Source organism: Mesoplodon densirostris, chromosome 8 (assembly GCF_025265405.1).
Source record: "Mesoplodon densirostris isolate mMesDen1 chromosome 8, mMesDen1 primary haplotype, whole genome shotgun sequence".
In the NCBI taxonomy this organism is placed as follows: domain Eukaryota; kingdom Metazoa; phylum Chordata; class Mammalia; order Artiodactyla; family Ziphiidae; genus Mesoplodon; species Mesoplodon densirostris.
The window spans coordinates 40962187-40984500 of NC_082668.1; the positions used below are offsets into that span (position 1 = coordinate 40962187).

Consider the following 22314-nt stretch of genomic DNA (forward strand, 5'->3'; position numbering starts at 1 on the left):
TCTTCACTCTTATAGCTGATTGCGTGGTCAGGGTTATAAGTTAGTCTCTGAACATCTGTTTGATCTCTTTTTATGTAAAGCAGGTGTCCTTGTTTGTTTGCTTCTTCTTCCAGCCTTATTCCTCCTATCTCAGGACCAGGGAACGGATGTTGGACAGAGACCACTCAGCTTTGTAATGATGATCGATCGATTGGTTCTCAAACTCTTACTCTTGCGTTAGGCCATGGTCCCTGTGCTGTGACCTTGTGGGCTGTGTAACCTCAACCACTGGTTGAGAGACATTCTGATGAGCCATACAAAATAAGAAAGCTCTGGTTCTTAAAGGTGACATGGCACTGTTGAGGGAAGCAGCTTGAACTTGAATATGTACTGAGTGCCTTAAGAACCTGCTGTATCTTATTCTGAGGTGATTGATAGGCTGGCAGCTGGAGGTTGTTCAGGGCTGAAGCCCACTAAAATGTCATCAGCATAATGAATCTTGGTCTTTTTAGCATTAGGATAAGTGAAAAAAAATGGCCAGCTCAGCCCCTTCTGAAACACTATGTTATTTTTTTCTCTTTTGGCTCCAGTGTAATTGTGACTTAACCCATTGCTGTACTGGAGACAACAGGAAACTGTTGAAAGGTGTTTTTCTCCCAAAAGGGTAGGAATAGGAATAGATTCCGGATGAACAGTCCACAGTGGACTCTTACAGGATCCCAGGCTTATTGCCATATTTTTAGGACTCGTGTATTTCTTATGTGGTGGGTTCAAATGAGTAGCTCTGGAAAAACACGGGGGGATGTTTATCATTTTTTGTGGTTGTGCACTTTTGTTATTAAAGCATCCTTTGAAATGAAGGTTTAAAAGAAGGTAATGAATCTGAAAAGTACAATTAATCTTATAGAATTTCTACTCTGTTTAAAACTAGGGGCTCTTATTTTCTAGAATCTAAAAGTTAGTTTGGAGAAAAAAATTCACACTTTTAATCTAAAAAAAGCTACTTCCTTAAAAATCGAATATTAAGGTCCAAAATATGCAGCTATTTGAGATTTTTAAAACTTTTTATTCAAATATAATGTACATGCAGAAAAGAGAACATTCAGCCTGCTGAATTCTCCCTAACTGTGCCCACCTGGGCAATCAGCACCACATCTGTGGTCCCTGGGAGGCCCCTTGTGCCCCGCTACCAGTCTCCAACCCCCACTCCTGAAGGGCAAGGGGACCCACTGTCCTGACTCCCCAGAGCATAGACAAATTTAACTTACTTCCGTACTTTATACAAATGGTATCATACTTCTTTGAGTGTTTAAATAAGGAAAAAATAATCCATTAAACACTGATTTCTGGCATCTATTACAAAGCTTTTTTCCTTAAAAGTACCTTGTAACTTCATAATCTCACCATTTTGGTGAGGATACCACGGTTATTATAATTTTTACAGAGGGTTTATAAACTTACTTCACAATATTCAGGTACTTCATTTTCTTTAATCCAGTTACAACCAGGTCAGTTCCCTACTCATAGTCCTCTCACCGCTTTGAGTTACGTAGTAGACAGTTCAGTGCTGGCTTCCCCTGATATGTGATTCATCCTGTCTAGACATTGACCTTCTTCCCAGTCTCAGCAGTCACTGAGATGTGTTCACGTCTTCATCTAATCACCCGGGTGGTCCAGTGGAGACCAAGGTCTAGCTTGAGAGGAGCGAGAAAGAAGAGTGATGAGATGAAGAGGGGCCGTAGTGATGACCCCTGCCCCCTGCCTACATATACTGATTCTAAAAGTTGAAAATAACTAAGACCTGCCTGGCTCTACCTCCCTGCATCTAGGATTAATGCTGTGACGGTGGCTTGGCGTAGATTTTCATGCTAACTCTCTGACTTACCCTTAATGTCCAGCTATTTAAAGGGGGCTATTATATTTGAATCTCAGGGTGTCTTAAGTGTCCACTTGCTCCTGGATTTCAGTTTGGGGTATTTAGGCTGAAATTTAGTTTCTTGCGAGCCCGCACTTCATGACCTCTAAGAAATCCAGCATTAGCTCCATGGGTTTGTCCATTAAGTTAGCTGCTGTTTTAAGTTCTTGTTAATTTACGTCAGTGTTCCTTAAATTTTAGTGTGTCTAGGAATCACCTGGGAAGTTTGTTAAAAATGTAGATAACTGAGTCCTGACTTCAGATAGTCTGATTTTGAAGAGCTGGGGTGTATCCTTGGCATCTGCATTTTTATTGATCCTCACAATGATTCTGACATACTGTCAGAATCCCACACCTTGAGAAACATTCTCTAGATAATAGTTTTCAAACTTTATTATTGCTGTGAAGCTCTTTATGGAAGTGAAGTCTTATGTGGAAGACTAATATGCACAACAGATAATATTGGAGCTGCAGTGTTTAAAGTGGGGTTGGCAGGTGGTTCAGCAGCCCTACTCCTCAGGACCCCAAAGCCCCTGGCCCCAAAGGCTTAATTAACTTAGAATCTATTTTGGAAATTCTGGCCTAGACATAAGATGTTGCTGGTCCTTCCTGAACCTAATGTGATAAAATGGGTGTCATTGCAGATTCATGTTATTTTAGAACTGAAACGGACCTTAGCAGTGTTTACCTCTGTCTTCTAATTTTTTAGGTAAAAAAACTGTGAGCCATAGAGGTGTAGTAATTTGTTGAAGGTCATGTAGCAAAGGTATGACAAAGTCATGGCCAGATACAGGCCTTCTACTTGCTAATTTAATGCATCACACACACACACACACACACACACACACACACACACACCCAACACATTGCTGTCAGTCTCACTGCACACTGATTATGTACCCCAGTTTACAGTGTGGCAAGACAGGGAAGTAAATGCCAAGATCCTAGTCTTCTAACCCTGCCTGTGTGATTTTAGCATTGTCTGTGAAAGAAACTGATACCAGGCCATGTGTTCTCATATGCTTTCTTAACCAAGAACAAACCAGGCCTCATGTAAATACTTATAAGATATTAAAGCAACCATACCCCCACCCCCGCAAATAGATAATGATAGATAATGATAGAGGACTGACCTTCCTACAGGCACCTCTGCTGTCTTGCCTGGATGGAAGGGTATTGACCACTTGGGTAAGAGTAAATATGTAGTTCACGAATAAGCCAATAGCATAACAGTCTTTCCCAGTTCAATGCCAAGTGTCCACTTGAAACCAGCAGTATAGCATTTCTCTTTATGAGGACTTAAGTAACAACCTCAATTTAAAGATACGATATTTGATAGGGAGAGTCAATGTGCATCCAACATCCCATATTCTTAGCAAATTTTTGGACCTTGTTTTCTTGTTTATCCCATTGCATAGAAATGTCTTTATTGAAATACAAATTAAGGTTATTCCTGGCCTTTGTGGAAAGTGAATACAAGATCATTTTTTAAAATTTTTATTGGAGTATAGTTGATTTACAATGTTGGGTTAGTTTTAGGTGTACAGCAAAGTGAATCAGTTATACATATACATATATCTACTCTTTTTAGATTCTTTTCCCATTACAGAGTATTGAATAGAGTTCCCTGTGCTATACAGTAGGTCCTTATTAGTTATCTATTTTATATATAGTAGTGTGTATATGTCAATCCCAATCTTCCAGTTTATCCCTCCCCCGACCCCCCAGTAACCATAACAAGAATCATTTTTTAATAGCTTTATGTTATTTAAATTATTTGTTCATTCATTACATGCTATGTGCAAGGCACAGTGGTGAATATATTTGGAGATACCCCCTCCTCCATTTTCCTACCCATGTGGCCCACATACAGGTCACATTTCTTGGGATAAATTCCTGTATAGTTTATTCGAGGAAAAAGTTCCATCTTTGAAGGTACTTTTCTAATATTCTTTTGTCAGAGAATTGAAAGTATGCAACAGTGTGTTTTCTTTTCTGCTGTAACTGCCAGAAAACTTAGAGCCAAGTTGTAGTGACAACCTTATCTTGGGAGCTTGGCAGAATCTCTCTCTCTGCTTCCTTTAGTTGGTTTCTGTTCTGTTTTTATCCCTAATTGACCTATCCTACATTTTTTAAAAAAATTGGAAGCTACTGTAAACATTCTTGGGGGGAAGGAATGGTCATTTGTTTCCATGTGCATTTGATTTGACATATAGTATGTGCTTGAATTTTCCTGGCCCTAATGAGAGAGGAATGCAATGGGAATACTTGTTCTCAGAATCTTTGAGATGGGAAAGTATGCGAGGAGCAGAGCGAAACAGTGGAATGGATCAAAGGTTTTAGAAGGTGGCTCCTGGAAATGCCTTTATGTACTTACTGTTTGTCAGCATATGGCAGGCTGAGCAGGAGGTCTTTTGGAAACCTCCTACTGATGGGATTGTAGCTGTGCCCGAATAATTCATTCTTGGCAGCCTGCTTCATTGTGAGTCCGTGTTACCTTGGAGCATGAGTGACATGGAGTTGTTTGTTGTCTGTGTGGTGCTTTTCCCCACAGAAAATTTGTCTTTCCCTTGCCATGTGTCATAAATTATGATCAGCTGAAATCAACAAAAAGATATCCTTCCACTCCCAACTGAGGCAGTCTTCAGTGGTCTTCTGGTGCTGGCTGGGATCTACCGTGCAGGTTTTTGCAATCCTAAGGACTTTGTTGGAATACTTGTTCCGTTCACCTCCAGGGTAAATGCCATAGCTGGTCAGGAGCAAACATGCTTTCGCCCTGGTCTCTAGGATTAGACCCACGGTGTCTGCTGATAAGCTGTGTGATCACCGGGAGAGTTTTGAAATTAACAGAGCTGCTCAAGAGAAAGGTGCTTATTAATTTCAAAACATATTTGTCATAGAAATAGCGATGTATAAAGAACTTTACTGGTTAAAGAATAGATCTCTGCTGTTTTCATATGTTCCTATATAAATTAATATAAATTACCCTTCCCAATTGCAATCAATTTAAAAATTGTTGCCTTTTGTAAAGACCAGCTCACGCTCTGCTTATTTTTATAGGGGAATGGCCTTTTAGAGAATTCACAGAGGTGGGATGGCTGGCCCTGAAGACTACTCTACTTGCTGTTTTTACTGAACATGCTCTTACATATTTGTTTACAAAGACTAACACATTTAATGAGATTGCTTAAACATAAAATTAAATAATCTTTTAAAACATTGTATTTATTTGAGGTTGGAGACAAGTCATTAACCTTGCTCTGAAAATGTATTCCTCTTTGGGAAAGTGTAGATGGAACTTTGTAGACAATGATACTGTTTGAGGACTAGGCTAGCACTACTTTCTTCCAAAGACTACATCTACTAAAATTGTGTGTAAATATACACGTGGAAATTTCCAGCTGTGAGTCTTTCATCTAAGTTGGAAAAAAGAAACAGAAAAAATCAGTTTTGGTGAAAATAAACATCAGTACCAATTTTGATATGAATATCTAAAGTATTATGATACCAACTAGTAATTTGTAAACGCTGGTTGCTCATACGTGAAGAATGAGCATTGTGGGCAGATCTGGGAGGATCCCCTACATTCAGGGATTCTTTAAGGTGTTGGTTATGCACACAGGAGCTGTTTTACTAAGTGGTCAAACAGATTCTGGAGTGGACTGGGGGGAAGTGCTGGATTATGCACCCAGGTATACGTTATTAGCCCCAAAGTATAGCATGTCAGGGAGAAAACATGTGCTGCTTGATGAACCACATTAATGGCTTCAGCTGTCCCTCCTAATCCCTCTCCGTGCACTACTGCTGTTTAGACTGGGAGGCACGCATTGACAGCCATGGCAGGATCTTCTACGTGGATCACGTAAACAGAACCACGACTTGGCAGCGGCCCACAGCTCCCCCTGCCCCGCAGGTGCTGCAGAGGTCCAACTCCATACAGCAGATGGAGCAGCTGAACCGGCGGTGAGGATGGGCAGTTTTGTGGTTGGGCTAATTTTTACACAGTGCAAAATGGAAAACATCGTTGCCTCTTTCATCTGTGGGGGTCCTGTCATTAAGGTGGAGCTGTCGCTTCTCTCGATTCATAGACTTCTTTGGATGTCTCTTGGTTAAAAATTAATAAGCGCACACGTCCACGGCTTGTTTAGAAACTAGAGAGGAAATAAGTAATGACGACCCCTTTAGTCAACCCAAGGCATTGATTTTTAGTAAAACAGAGCATATACACTTGTCATTTGAAGCCAGATAGCTTTTTAAATATCTAGAATCTTCGTTTGTGATGCATCTTTATTAATTACCTAAGCTTTTAAACATCTGTCCTTCTTTTCCAAAAACTAATTGCTATGGAACAAAAGTTGTTCTTTTCTTTAACAATATAGGAATTTAGTTTCTTTTGGTTAAAGGCCACAATGTTTTTAAAGTTTTATTAATTTGTTAAGAAAATGTTCCACAGACTAGGGACAGAAGAAATTAAATCCAATGGATTTACTTAACAGATGGCGCAGAAGGTCAGGGGATGGGGGTTTGGGAGGAAATGGTCAAGGCTGGGAAGATGGTGAAAACTTCTGGGCTCTGGGGGAGCAGTTGAGCCCCGTGTTTTAGAGGCTGCTGTGTTGTAACTCTAGGCTCCTGATTTTAGATACCAGAGTATCCGCAGAACCATGACTAACGAGAGGCCTGAGGAAAACAGCAACGTGATCGATGCGGCAGGGGAGGAAGCTGACTTCCACCAAGCCAGTGCAGGTAAGAGCCTTTGGGTTGGTTGGTTTTGTAATCTCGCAAAAATAGAAAACAAGTAAGGATTTCCAAGAAATGAAGCTTTCTTTAAAAGGACTTTTGATCTTCATTAAGACCAGGTAATTCAACTCAAAAAGTCGAATTCACCAGACACCTCTTCTAATCCTCGACTTTTTATTAGTACTAAGAAAAGAATCACAAAACCAAATAGGATATAAATTACTTTAATCTCTGGATCTGTAGGTTAGTAGAAAAAGATGGAACCTGATTACTTGTAAAAGCTAAGGATGCATTAAAATGTTAATAGTGGGGACTTGCCTGTTGGCGCAGCGGTTAAGAATCTGCCAGCCAATGCAGGGGACACAGGTTCAAGCCCTGGTCCGGGAAGATCCCACATGCCACGGAGCAACTAAGCCTGTGCGCCATACCTACTGAGCCTGCACTCTAGAGCCTGCGAGCCACAACTACTGAACCCACATGCCACAACTACTGAAGCCCATGTGCCTAGAGTCAGTGCTCCACAACAAGAGAAGCCACCGCAATGAGAAGCCTGCACACTGCAACGAAGAGTAGCCCCCGCTTGCCACAACTAGAGAAAGCCCGCAGCAACAAAAACCCAAAGCAGCCAAACATAAATAAATTTATTTTAAAAAATGTTAATAGTGACTAGAAATATTATTGAATTCCATTTTAATGTGATGGAGAGCAATTGGGTTTTATGCATGAATTTACAAAAAAGAAAAAAGTGTTTGGGGGATTAAAATAATAACAGACGATATAGGTGTTGTTTTAAAATATAGACGGAAGTGAGTAGATGTTTCCAGCACGTGCAGAGACCTCCCTGAAAGCCTCTGTGGTCTGCCCCATCTAGATTTCCGACGGGAGAACGTCCCGCCCCACTCTACCTCCAGATCCAGGCTCACGTTACTGTTACAGTCTCCCCCCGTGAAGTTCCTCATCAGTCCAGAGTTCTTCACTGTGCTGCATTCTAACCCTGTGAGTATCAAATCCAAGAGGATGTGAGGGAAACAGCACCAGGCCAAAGGAAGTTATCCTCGTTTACATCATAACAGTAAGAATGAAAATAGCTAAGTTTACTGAGCACCACATGTGTTCCGTGCTCAGTGTTAAGCATCACCCATGGCTTAGCCCATTTAGCCCAAACAAACCTATGAGTTAGATAAAACTTCTGTTTTTCCAGATGAAGAAACTGAGGCACAGAGAGCTTAAATAACATGCTCAAGGTTATACAGCTACTAAGTGGGGTTGCTGGGGTTAAAATCCCAGAGATGCGGACTCCAGAGTCTGTGCTCTTAATGACCACCTTGTTTTGTGTGCACACGTATAACTAAATATCTGAGAATTGACAACAGGCGTTGGTCAGATTGAGCTTTGAGATATTGGTACGGGCTCTCCAAAAGAAAGAATGAATATAAAATGTATACATTGCTGTGATCTAAGAAAATAAATCCATAACTAGAGGAATTTTTTAAAGATACATGAGGTTTGTATGGGAGATCAGGATTTTTTTAGGGGGGGCTAGTGGGAGGAGGGGGAATGGTGATGTGTTTAGGATGAAGTAGATTTAAATTTCCCTCCTTTTACTAATATGTCTATTCTTTAGAAGCCCTCCCTCTGTAATTTTGCTAGAGGCCTAAAAATGTTAGCATCAGGTAAAAGAATCAACCTTTTGTTAACCAGAAGGTTATAAAAAACGTCAGCCTTTTAATCATTGTTTAAATAGAGAGAAATCAGTTTGACTGTCTCCTTCACTTGTTTTCTTTCATTTCCCCCAGTCTTGACTTTTAACAAAAATTCTACCCCTTTCCTGATCTTGGTTCCTTAACCAAGAAACCCCTCGGTAGCTCCCAATCCCCACCCCATTAAGTCCTCATGACAATCAGTTTCTCCAGCTCTATTCATGTACCCCTTTCCCACATTTATTTTGGAATTACCATCTGGAATGGGAGGTTTTAATTTTACTTAGGAAGTGTTAACCTCCTGGAGGGACCAGGGTATATGAAGTCCATGGGGTGACAGTGGAAAATGTTACATACCTATTCTCTGGTCCTGAGCATGATATTTATCACAAACATTTCTAGAAGGAAAGAGAAGTGTTTGAAAATATTATATAGTTTAAGCCAAAACTTGTGTTTTGGCTCATGCGCACGTGTGTGTGTGTGTGTGAAGAAAAAGATTAGAGTGTGATAGGAAAGTTGGTTAGAAAGCATTTCTTTGTGATGTAAATCTTAAATTGTCTCACAGAATAAATAACGGACACTGGCTGGTTAAAAAAGAAAGGAGTAGGAGGGCCTTCTAGGTGGAGGGTATGCATGAGCAAAGACAGAAGTGAAAAACATGTCCTATATGCATAGTGAGTTATTTTAATCATCCAATAAATATTACTTAAAACACGGTTTATGCTAGAAATTACGGTAGGTGCCGCAGACACAGTGGGCAATAAGATCAAGTTCTTATCCTAGAATGGACAGAGAATGAAGGCTACCTTAGAAAGATGGTTCTAGAATACCTCTCTGAAGAAATAGTTTTTGAGTTGGAAGTTGAAAGATGAGAAATCATCAGCCATGGGAAAAGCCAGGGGAAGCTCATTTCAAGCAGTTGAAACAGGCAGTGCAGGGACCCCAGGGCTCAGAAGAGGGCAGAGGGGCTGCCGTGTAGTGATAGGAAGAGGGGGTGGTGTGATACTACGTTGGAAAGTCAGCAAGATCTAGATCATAGGTCTGCCTATGGGACATGGCAGGGGATTTAGATTCTATTCTGAGCAACGGGAAGCCATCACGCACTTAGAGTGTGACATGCTTGGATTTGGAGAGCGTAGAAAGGCAAGGGTGGAAGCAGGGTGATGAGAACGGAGGATCTTCACGGCCCAAGGGAAAGGCAGTGATGGCTGGAATACCGGTGTCAGAGTGGAGATGGAGAGAAGTGCACGGGCTCGAGCTATTTTGAAGGTAGAGTCGACAGGACTTGGTGAAAAACTGGCTGGTAGGGGTGGGAAAAAGAACAAACGAGAAACACCTGTAGGGCTTTGGTCTGACACAGGAGTTCACCTTGCTGGGTCAGCTAACGCACAAGTAAACAGCTCGAAACTGGACCAGGTGTGGAGGCATCGAGAAGGAGCTTTGTGTTTCTGCAAGGGGCTGGGGGTAACAGGACGGGCAAGGCGGGCCCTGTTCCGCAAGTCTCTGAGGGCTGAGGGAGCGGCTCCCTGGAGGTTTTAATAAGGGGAGGGTTGTCTTAGCTGCACCTGGAGCGCTTTAGAACGGGGGCGGGGGGGGGGAGACCCTGGCCACAGACATCCAGCTGTATATAACCCATTCATCGTGGCTGGAGCTGATAAGAGCCTAGACTAGGAGGTGAGGAAATAACGAGGAAGGCTCCAGCATGAGAGAATCACAGGCAGAGAGTTGGCAGCCTTTGGTGGGTAAATAGAATAGAAACCTAAGAAGAGAACTCTTGAGAGTTTTGTTAAGGGAATGTAAGAACATTTTGAATTTAACCAGACAGATTATATGCCTTAGGAAAAATAGACTGCTGGGAAAAGTAGAAGTCAGCATAGTCCAATCACCAGGAGCTGTTGGCAAGGCTATTAGGATGCACATATTTATTGATCAGTTAACATACTGATCATTATCTCATGGTTTATAGGTTTATCTTGGAAGAGAGAGGACTTGGGAGAAGGCTGTTCTCAGATTTCATGCAAGAGGCATTCAATGTAGCAACAGTTGTTTATTCCTTACTGTATACCAGACACTAAGTCCTAGAGATATAAAATTGACAGCAACTGTGGGCTCTGGAGCCCCAGACTTGAAAACACATTCCAATGCAGTGAGCAGAGTTGTAAGTGCCGTGATGGAAGGTTGTAGAAGATATCCTGCTGGGGTGCGTGATTAACTCTGGGGAGAAGGCATACGGGGGGAGCCCTAGCTGGGTTTGCATTTGGGATAGGTTTTAAAGACTGAGTAGTTTTTAAAGATTGAACAGGAACTTGCCCTAGAAATAAGATGGTTCAGAGCTCTCTAGGTAGAAGGAGCAGCATTTACAAAACAAGAGATCCATGAAGTTGCAGGGCTATCTCAGTAATTACTACAGAAGTACTGAAACCGAATTAGTAGTACAGCAGTTTGGGGTTGCTGGTGTGCGGAGACCATGGGACACTAGTGAAAGTCAGATCTGAGCCTGGAAAGGTAAGCAGAAGCCAGGTTACAGGAACCTAAACTCTTGTCTGCGACAATTCTAGGAGATCGTAGGCTTTCGTACAAGGAAGAATGGGATAACATTCAGAGTTGTCAGTCTAAAACAGAAAGTGTCATGCTGTGCTGGGAAAAGCTTTGGACTTGGGGTCAGGTAACATGAGTTTTCCTTTGTTCATTTGTTCATGCATTCATTCAACCAATAATTATTAAATGCCTATGATTTGCCTAGTACATTCGAGACTCTCAGGATACAGTGGAATAAAGATCAACTAGTGAACAAGCAAAGATAATGCAGACAGTGAAATGTGTCATGAGGCAACTGAAACAGTACAGGTGACTGGGCTAGGGTGACTTGGGGCCAAGGTACTGCAGATGCTGGTTTAGATCAGGTGGACGGCAAGGCCTCTCCAAGGAGCCATATTCAAGCTGTTGTACAATGTCAAGAAGCCAGAAAGGCAAAGGTCTTGGAGAAGAACCTTCCTTGCCAAGGAAGAGCAAAGGCTTGAGGACAGGAATGAGTTTGATGTGGTACCTAGTACGGTCAGAGAGGTGAGCAGGGCTTCAAAATGTAGGGCTTGTGTGATCTGGCAAGGAGTTTGGACTTCATTCTAAATGGGCTTTATTCTAAAGGGGGTTCCTGTGGGGGTGTAGTTTTGCTTTTTTAAAGTTTCTTCTACCTACTGTGTTGAGAATGGGTTTTAGAAGGCAAGTTTGGCATCAGGGAAACAAGTGAAAGGGCGCTGTGGTGAGACATGGAAGGGACTTGGACTAGTGCAGCAGCGGTGGAGATGGTGACAGGTGGATGAATATGGCACATATCTTGGAGGGGGAGCTGACATTCTTCATACTCTTTTGTCAATAAAGCCAGCACCTTCTTTGTTTAGCTAGATAATAGTGTTTGAATATTGGACTTATTTTTCTTCATTGTGTGTGTGTGCACGTGCATGCGCTATTTGCAATGTAACAGCACAATTTGAACTTTAATCTGTATTATTAGCATTTTATTTTCTTTACCAGTTTCTTAAGTCTAGAACTTATTATTTAGAAAAAGTCAGTAGACTTTTTCTGGAAAGGGCCAGAGTGTAAATATTTTCAGCTTTTGGGCCAAGGACAACATGTAAATGAATGGATGTGGTTGTATTCCAATAAAACTTGGTTAGCAAACACAGCCAGTCAGCCCATGAGTCTATAGTTTACTCTTAGTCTAGACAGCCCATAAAACAATATCAAGGCCTCATTTGCATTTACCAATTTCTTTAATGTTAATATTCCCACTGTGGCCAATTTCAAGCTATCATCTTTTTACGGTGTGCGATTTGTGATTTCTTTTTGTTGAAGTATAGTTGGTTTACAATATTACATTAGATTCCGGGGTACAGCATAGTGATTCAGTATTTTTATAGGTTATACTCCATTTCAAGTTATTACAAAATAATGGCTATTTCCCTGTGCTGTGTAATATACCCTTGTTGGTTATCTATTTTATACATAGTGGTTTGTATCTCTTAATACCCTACTCCTATCTTGCCCCTCCCACTCCCTTCTCTCCACTGGTAACCACTAGTTTGTTTTCTATATCTGTGAGTCTGTTTCTGTTTTGTTATATATATTTGTTTTGTTTTGTTTTGTTTTGTTTTTTTGCGGTATGCGGGCCTCTCACCGCTGTGGCCCCTCCCGCTGCGGAGCACAGGCTCCGGATGCACAGGCCCAGCGGCCATGGCCCACGGGCCCAGCCGCTCCGCGGCACATGGGATCCTCCCGGACCAGGGCACGAACCCGCGCCCCCCGCATCGGCAGGCAGACTCCCAACCACTGCGCCACCAGGGAAGCCCTGTTTTATTTTTTGATTTCACATATAAGTGATAACATACAGTATTTGTCTTTCTCTGTCTGACTTATTTCAGTAAGCATAATACTCCCTAGTTCCATACACATTGTTGCAAATGGCAGAATTTCATTATTTATTATGGCTGAATAATATTCCTTTGTGTCTTCTTTAACTATTCATCTGTTGATGGACACTTGGGTTGCTTCCATATCTTGGCTATTGTAAACAATGCTGCTATGAACATTGGGGTGCATGTATCTTTTCGAAGTAATGTTTGGCTTTTTTCTTTGGATATATACCCAGGAGTGGAATTGCTGGATCACATGATAGTTCTGTTTTTAGTTTTTTGAGGAACCAGCATACTGTTTTCCATAGTGGGTGCACCAATTTACATTCCCACCGAGTACTACAGTTCCCTTCTCTCCACATCCTCACCAACATTTGTTATTTGTAGACTTTTTGATGATAGCCACTCTGACAGGTATGAGGTAATATCTCATTGTGCTTTTGACTTGGATTTCTCTGATGATTAGTGATGTTGAGCATCCTTTCTTGTGCCTGTTAGCTGTCTGTATGTATTCTTTGGAAAAATGTCTATGTGAGTCTTCTTCCCAATTTTTAATGGGGTTGTTTTGTTTTTTTGATATTGAGTTATATAAGCTGTTTATATATTTTGGATATTAATCCCTTGTTAGTCATATTATTTGTAAATATTTTCTCCCATTTAGTAGGTTGTCTTTTGTTGATGGTTTCCTTTGCTGTGCAAAAGTTTTTAAGTTTAAATAGGTCCCATTTGTTTATTTTTGCTTTTATTTCTTTTGCCTTAGGAGACAGATCCAAAAGAAATATATTACTGTGATTTATGTGAAAGAGTGTTTTGCCTATGTTCTCATCTAGGAGTTTTATGGTTTCAAGTTTTACATTTAAGTCTTTAATCCATTTTGAGTTTATTTTTGTATATAGTATGAGGAAATGTTCTAATGTCATTCTTTTACATGTAGCTGTCAAGTTTTCCCAGCACCACTTATTAAAGAGACTGTCTTTTCTCCATTGCATATTCTTGCCTCCTTTGTCATAGATTAATTGACAAATTAATCTATGGTGTGTGGGTTTATTTCTGGGCTCTCTATTCTGTTCCATTGCTCTGTGTGTCTGTTTTTGTGCCAGTACCAGTCTGTTTTGATTACTGTAGCTTTGTGTATAGTCTGAAGTCAGGGAACATGATACCTCCAGCTTTGTTCTTTTTTTCTCAAGATTGCTTTGGCAATTCATGGTCTTTTGTGGTTCCATATAAATTTTAGGGTTTTTTGTTCTAGTTCTATGAAAAATGTCATGGGTATTTCATAGGGATTGCATTAAATCTGTAGATTGCTTTGGGTAGCATGCACATTTTAACAATATTAATTCTTCCAATCCAAGGATGCAGAAGGTCTTTCCATTTCTATGTATTTTCAGTTTCCTTCATCAATCTTTCATAGTTTTCGGAGTATAAGTCTTTCACCTTCTTGGTTAAGTTTATTCTTAGATATTTTATTCTTTTTCATGTGATTTTAAACAGATTTTTTTTTGCTTTCTTTTTCTGTTAGTTCATTATTAGCATATACAAAAGCAACAGATTTCTGTATTTTAATCTTGTATCATACAACTTTGCTGAATTCATTTATTAGTTCTAATAGTTTTTTGGTGGATACCTAATCATCTTTATTGAAAAGAACAAAATTAAGAAGATATATAGGTGTCATAATTCTAAAGGAAAACTTGAGGAACAAAATATTGGGATTTTTTTTTTCTGTTTTTGTGTGGTTGTTGCTTTAAGATATATTCTACTGCCCTCTTCTGGTTGTGATCAGATTGCTTCCAAAATTGTCTTGATAAACCATTTCTCCTGATAATTCAAGATTTAATTATTAGTGTCATGTCTTTTATAGTTGGTATGACTCTGTTTGTCTAATAATTGTCATACATAAATACATTTCACTATATGCAACTGAATAATGTTTCCAACATACATGCCAAATAATTATTACTTCGGCTTTTAATAAACTCTCTAGAAATACATTAATTCCATCTTATACACTCCTTACTACTTAATGAAGAAAAATAGCTCCAAAATACTTAAATATATTCTTATAAGACAGAAGTTCCCGCTATTGCGTGGTAGATGAGTTGATAGTTTAGTTAGTTTTGTTAATAAGTTCAGTTTTCCCTCCATTTTACTCTTTAGCTAGATGAGAAAAATGTAAAATCCCTTAGGATTAAAAATATTGTGAAACACCTGCTTAAGACAAGACTGTTTCCATATCCCAGCATATATCTTATGGAAACAATGTTACTTGATGTTGTTTATGATAAATTTTGTTTAGTGAATAATATATACAGATGCTTATATCTGCTCCCTTGTGAGCCTTTGTATACATTTGCTATGGAGGCAGTGGTGATATTTTCCAAGCATGAAGTCAGAATACCTGTTCTTGATGAAGGATTTCTGGAATATGAAAGATTTTCTTTAGCAGTAATGTATCAATACTTACCTGTGTTATTGAAAAGAACAGATTTAGAGTAAATCAAGACTGGGCCAGGTAATCCTGGGCATATGATCACCATAACACTTTAAAAAAAGAAAAACTGCCAAAAAAAGAAAAGAGGTTTGATTATTACTTGCATTGATTGCAATTAATTGATCGATAAGTTGGTTGATTGATAAGAACTGAGTGTTCACATACAATTTTCTTATTCTGTTGCCAAATGGCAATAACGTTCCCCTCAGCTCATCTCAATATTTTTCACTTCTAACACCTCAAGCACTTAAGCAAACAAAACAAGTCAAGCTCTAAGGAGTGTTATTTTAACAAAATTCCACAAAGAAATTCAGTTCATAATCAGTTGATCATTCATCCAACCATGGAGTGTTTATTTCTTTACTAGGGAGATAAGACAAGAAACAACTAAGAGGATTGGGAAAGGGAGTTTGGGATTAGAGAAGGGATGATCAAAATGGACATTTTAAATCACATCAAAGGACAAGAAAACTTTACACCCTTCAGGGTTCATTTAAAGGGGCTCTGTCTACTGTTAACAGTTGCCAACTTGCCTTACTGCTTGTGAGTCCACATGCAGCAGCTTCCCAGGTGCGATCGTTCTGTGCATTATAATGAGACTGCTGTGAAATAGGTCCATTTGCCCTTTCCTAATCTACTTTTGTTTCAGGTAGAAGATCAGATCCCTTTACTGCATATTTTCCCTATAAGACCAAAACAAAACCACAGCTCAAACACAGAAAAGGATCCCTTTCCAGTTAGACCCACTGGGCGAGTAAAGATGCCTGAAGACGAAGCTCTTTCAACCTAACCCACCTGTTTAGTATTTCTCAACTCTTTGGACTGCTCTCATTCTTAGCTCTGCTAGTTCTATCACTGCGTTTCAGTATTTTCACTGCTACTGTGGCCTCTGTTTCCCAAGCTCTACTTTCTGCCTCCAGTGAACCCCTTCCTCCCACCTCCCCCTATAATTTTCCTTCTGCATCCCTTTGAGTGATCAGGCTGTGCCCACCTCTGTATCCTCAGGGTTTAGCACAGGGCTTCGCACATAATTAGTGAGAGGTTATGAGACACTTCTTCCCTTAACAGAAAGTGGGATGCTCACCCGAGATCTTCAATGACTGAAAGTAGAAAACAGTTTTAGTACTATAATCCAGCTGTTAGAATGTAGTTACGACAGGTATAATCCCTTATATATGCTTGTACTTACTTCCACTCTGTATTTTTACAGTGACTTTTACCTCTTCAAAGCGCTTTTACATCCTTTGTTCCACTGGATTTCAATCCCACATGCCTATGAAGAAATCAGGGCAGTTGCTATTATCCTGTCTTATAGTTGAGCAAATTGAGGCAGAGAGTAAATTACTTTCTTTGTCTCTGTCCGTGAGCTGTGACTAGAATCCTCACCATAGTTCTGTATGAACTGGAGTATAAATGTCTTTTCTGAACAAAATTACTCAGAAATGGGCTTCCCTGGTGGCGCAGTGGTTGAGAGTCTGCCTGCCGATGCAGGGAACACGGGTTCATGCCCCGGTCTGGGAAGATCCCACATGCCGCAGAGCGGCTGGGCCCGTGAGCCATGGCTGCTGAGCCTGCACGTCCAGAGCCTGTGCTCCGCAACGGGAGAGGCCACAACAGTGAGAGGCCCGCATTCCGCAAAAAAAAAAAATTACTGAGAAAGAATATTTATATTTCAGATCATATATATGTATATATATATATAAAATATATATTTTAAAACAATACTATACATATTGAACAAACATATAAAATATATATTCAAAAATAGAATAAACAGATGTATATATAAGCATAGACTTGTATAAATGTTACACATACATACATATAAACATGTATAAGTAAACATATACATGTAAATAAGTATGTATATAGTTTCTTATAGACATGTAGCAGTCTAAAGGGATGTTCCTGTTTGCCTTATGTGTTTTAAATAGACCCTAATAGTCATGTGCATATTATTCAGACTTGAAAAAGCTGTGGTTCTAAAGGCTGTTTGCTGCTTACTGATGAGAGAAATCTTCCTTGCACTTAATTTACTTTGGTAGATGATTTTTGCAAAGATCAGTTGAACTTGGCACTGTATTACACGTCTCATTGAGTGGAGAGGAGGAAGATGAAAGGACATAATTAAGTGTAAGACCAGCCTTAAGGCTCCTGTGCTTAAGGAGCTGTCCAGCCCCGGGGAGTTGCTTCGTGCCTGAGGCTGGAGTCGGTCCCTTCACCTAATTACCACTGCCTGCCCTAATGAAGCTCTGCTGCTTTTCTATAGCAGAAAAGGAGCATTTCTAGTGCTCTAAATAAAGAATCAGGATATGGCCTCTTATTTTAATGGGCCGTAGGAGAAGGAAGGGTGACAGGACATACACCTATTTAGAAGACAGTTAATGAAATGATTTATCTGACAGAATTATCCCGCAATGATTTGTCCCCAAGGAGACTTATTAGGGAGTATGACTTGAAAGTTCGTTACCGTCGCCGTCACAGAAGCTAGTGTGGTCTCTGGCCTCTATGCTTGTAATGGCTTCTGTGAAATGCAGAAAACAGATGCCTTGCTGATTGGACGTAAGACTCCAAGGAAGGGTCAGCCACGGGCTAAACTATGAGTTAGCTAACGTTTGTCTCTGACACCCTCCAACTTCTTCTATTAGTCTCCTTCTCTGCTTTCATAGTGTCATTTTCTTATTCTCTCGTGCTCTCTAATTGCCCAGAGCCCCTGCATGGGCCTGCCTGCTTTGGTAGTGCTCTGTGCTCTGAACCTCATAATTTCTCACAGCCATCTAACCTCCTCTCATTTAGACTGTCAGGTTGAAATGTGACCTCAAAATATTTTCTACTCAGGTGTACTAAGGAACTAGTACACTAATATTTGAGGACTGTTTAATGTGGCTTTCCTTCCCTCCCTCCCTCCCTCCCTCCCTTCCTTCCTTCCCTCCCTCCCTCCCTTCCTCCCTTCCTTCCTTCCCTCCTTCCCTCCCTTCCTCCCTTCCTTCCTTCCTTCCCTCCTTCCCTCCCTCCCTCCCTTCCTTCCTTCCCTCCCTCCCTCCCTTCCTCCCTTCCTTCCTTCCCTCCTTCCCTCCCTTCCTCCCTTCCTTCCTTCCTTCCCTCCTTCCCTCCCTCCCTCCCTTCCTCCCTTCCTTCCTTCCTTCCCTCCTTCCCTCCCTCCCTCCCTCCCTTCCTCCCTTCCTTCCATTTTGATAGAGGAAAAATATTCTAATGCAAAGCAAAAAGTATATAATGACAGCGAATCAATCAGAATAACGGTAGAAAAGTTACTTTATGTAGTTTAGGTTAGACATCGATAACGGTGACCAAAAAATCTCAGTGGCTTAAGCCGGCAAAGGTTTGTTTCTCATTCCAAATTGGGTTGTCAGGGTTCTCTGATCCCTGTAGCCCTTCAGAGACCCAGGAACCCAGACTGGGAAGCAGCCACCATTTCAAACATGGCCGGTTGCTGTGCTCACTGTACCAAGGAAAAGAAAGCTCTAGAGGGACTCCCATCGGCAATAAATGCTTTGACCTGGACGTGACACATCCTCAGGGACCCTGGAAAGACAGGAGCATTGCTGACTGTCCTCATACTCATTTATCTTTTGTCCTCAATAACCAGCACAGTAAATGTTTATTAAAGTGAAATGATTTCCAGGGATTCTGGTTTCTTTTGGGTTTGCCTTGGTCTGTCTAAAAGGAAACAAATAACAGAACCCATGAAGTAAAGCCTGAAGGCCTCCAGACTTAGTCTAGTGTCCCTGGGACACTAAAGATAAGAGGAATCCAAAGCCCTTTGAATCTATGTGAGAAGAATAGCATTCCAGGAGAGATCTTTCACGGTTGGTCAATTTCATGAATATCACGTTCCTTCTGATGACTTAAGGAAATAGCTCTATACAGTTACTCCTTTTCTACTGCTTGACACATGGTATTGTGCATTGAATATTTGTTGCCTGACTCATACGCAGACACCCCATGGTCCTTTTTTGGACTCTTTAAGTATCATGAGATCCTTTTACAAAACAATCACTTTTTTGTATGTGCTGGTATAATGGAGTTTTATTAAATATGTATTTCAATCATGTAAATTTAGCCATATATATGTATATATGTCTATCTGTGTGTGTGTGTGTGTGTGTGTGTGTACGTACACAGGAAAAAGAGAGGGAGAAAAAAAAAAACAACTGAGTTATACAGTCCAGGTAGTTCTGCCTGCCATCCCATTTACTGAGATTATGCCTCCAAGCAGGAGTGAGATGAAAAACTCCAGTATACTCTGGTCTCAGTTGAATATGACTCTCAGTGAGGACAACTCAGCCCATTGCATGTACTTCTAATATTCAAATATATGGCCAAGCATTTTTTCATACATCTTGGCTCCTAAATGTATGCCAGCTGCTTCATTGGCACTCACCCAAAGAGCCAGTGATCTATTCCTGTGCTGGAGGGAACACTGGCTGTATTGGGGCTCACTGTGAGGTGGTATGTTTGTCTCCAGCATGGTGTGATTTCGACTGTGTGGGTTTTGCCTAAAACCAACTTTAGGATCTTACATCACCTGTAGAATGAGACTCGACAGCATTCTCATTCCTTAGAAAACTAGAATCATTAGTGAAGACTCCCTGATTTTCTGTAGTCTATTTTATTTTGATCAAAATTATTTTCTTTGCCTGCTGTTTCCATGTGTGGGTCTCGAGTTATACTGAAGCCTGTACACTATCCAAAGATTAAGTATGCCCATGGGAGTATATATGTTGCTTTTGCATGTCCCAAAGCAGATTAACATTGTTTTCCATCCTCTCCAGAGTGCCTACCGCATGTTTACAAACAACACGTGTTTGAAGCACATGATCACCAAAGTCCGGCGGGACACCCACCACTTTGAACGCTACCAGCATAACCGGGACCTTGTGGGATTCCTCAACATGTTTGCAAACAAACAACTGGAGCTGCCGAGGGGCTGGGAAATGAAACATGATCATCAGGGCAAGGTAACATGCGGGAGTTGCCATGGGGAAGCCTTCGTGTGACTGTGGGCTGCTTGTAGCTTTGGCACTGGGCCCTGCCCTTCAAGTGAGGGCTAAAAGCCCTGCGTGACCTGGTTCGAGGGAAACCTGGACAAGCAGGTTGTTTGATACCGTAAACCATTGCTACACTCTTCTGAAGTAGTGTATGCGGTGGATGGCTGTGAGGGCACTTGTCGGGCAAAACTCTCACTTCCCCTGGATTTTCTTTGAATTGTAATCTCTCACCATTTTCTACTGATTACAGAAAAGGTTTCTTAGGCAACAACACTTCCTTCTCCTAGCTATACAGCTTGCGTTGTGGGTAGTTGAATACAAGTTGCAGCATTGTTTGGAGAAGTTGGCTAGGAGGTTGCTAAGCAACAGCGCAAGGTGTGTCTGTGACACCGTCAGGGTTTGGGCCTCAGTCTTGTAGAATCAGAACCCTGGTTTTGTTAGCACATTAAAACAAGATTCACAGATTGATGAATTTATGATGAGAAATACGTAACTCTCACACAGGCCAGGTAACCACATCCATACTTCCTTCTTTGACGGATGAGCCAGAAAGCTGGCTTGTAATCAGGAGGTTGTTATATAAGTAAGAAATCAGAATGAGAAAGTTAGTAATTCTTATAAGGTGTTTCTCAGCTAAGATTTTATTTATTAACTCTCGTTCAGCACCTACTATGAGCCATGAACTGTTTAAGCCCTTTATATGTTTAAGCTCTTCTCAACAACTCTGTAAGGCAGTACTGTTATTATTATTGCTATTTACATATAAAGGATCCCAGGTCCAGAATGGTTCAGTGACTTGCCCAGTGTCATAGAGGTGAGCAGTGTCTGAGCTGGGCTGTAATCCAGGCAGTCTGTTTCAAGGGTCCATGCTCTTAACCACCACATCATGCTCTCCAAGTACTGAGTAACCAACCAACCTCAATTTCCCTATCTATAAAAAGGCTTGAAATATGTGACTTGTAGGGTGGGGAGGATTAAATTGACAAGATATTTACAATAACTATGCTTGACTTTTTCATTCAACAAATATTTACTGAGCACCTGTGCAAAACAGCTAAGCCAACTACTCCATGGAACTGCCATTCTGATGGAAAGAGATGGGCCATGGACAGATAGGTAAATACACAGCATGCCAAGAGCTGATTAAAGCTATGATTTAAAAGAAAGCAGGAGATGGGGTCTAGAGAAAGGCAGGAGTGGAGGGTTATTTTTATACAGGGTGGCTGGGGAAGGCCTCACAGATAAGGCTGTACATGCACGCAGACTTGAACGATGTGAGAAGTAAACCATATCAGGGAAGAGCATTCAAGGTGAATGGAATGTGGAAAGTACTCAATAAATGCCGTTCTCCCCCAAAGTACCCTGTGGCAATAATACCACAGTAGCATCTTACTCATCCTGAACTCAGCTTCCAGCAATCTTATCTAAGAACTAAAAAGCAGTCAAATTCGATATTACAAAGTACATGTATGTATTTTGCATGGGAGGAGCCCTCAGACTTTCATTGAAACTATTGACTTGATTTCTGTAATTCTTTTTTAGTAAACCTCTAATTCCCAGCCTAGGGAAGATTAGAAGTGGCAAGCATGAAGTAGAATAGATGAAAGAGAATGGATTTGTGATTAGGTCCCTGGACCACAGATAGAATGGCGTTGTATCCGAGTCAGGTGGGCATGGCAGGGAAGTCTTTACGGGACACTAGGAACTGCCAGAAGGGGCCCTTGGCACTTCCTGTGCTCTCTCCTTCCAGAGGAGGGTGTCGCTTTGCTGGTGCTGATTATGGGTCAACAGCCTGAGAGCCCTGTGTTTGTAAACATTCTATTAAATGGAAGGGCACAGCTGGTCCAAGAAAGGACTTTGGAAAATATTGGTGGTATTATACCTGCATATAAAAGAGCATGAGCAGATGAAGAAATCAGCTCTGTTCTCAAGTCTGACAATATTTTACCTGGTGTCTTGAGGAGCTATACTCATTAGAGAACCATAGGTCCAGGGCAACCCAAGTTGAGATAATGCTGCATGTATTTCTGCTCTATAGAGAGACTTAACTTGCTAAGTCATTTTGTATCCTTAG

The 22314-nt window shown here is 40.9% G+C and overlaps 1 protein-coding gene across 7 annotated transcripts in view; it reads left to right on the top strand.

Moving 5' to 3' along the window:
- The window catches only part of HECW2 (HECT, C2 and WW domain containing E3 ubiquitin protein ligase 2), a 404779-nt gene that overhangs the window by 280514 nt on the left and 101951 nt on the right, over positions 1-22314 (top strand). For all 7 annotated transcript variants that reach the window (XM_060105711.1, XM_060105717.1, XM_060105714.1 and 4 more), the window contains 4 exons: positions 5707-5857; positions 6534-6637; positions 7503-7627; positions 20025-20210. In XM_060105711.1, coding sequence (XP_059961694.1) covers positions 5707-5857; positions 6534-6637; positions 7503-7627; positions 20025-20210 — 566 coding nt within the window. The remainder of the gene's footprint in view (positions 1-5706; positions 5858-6533; positions 6638-7502; positions 7628-20024; positions 20211-22314) is intronic.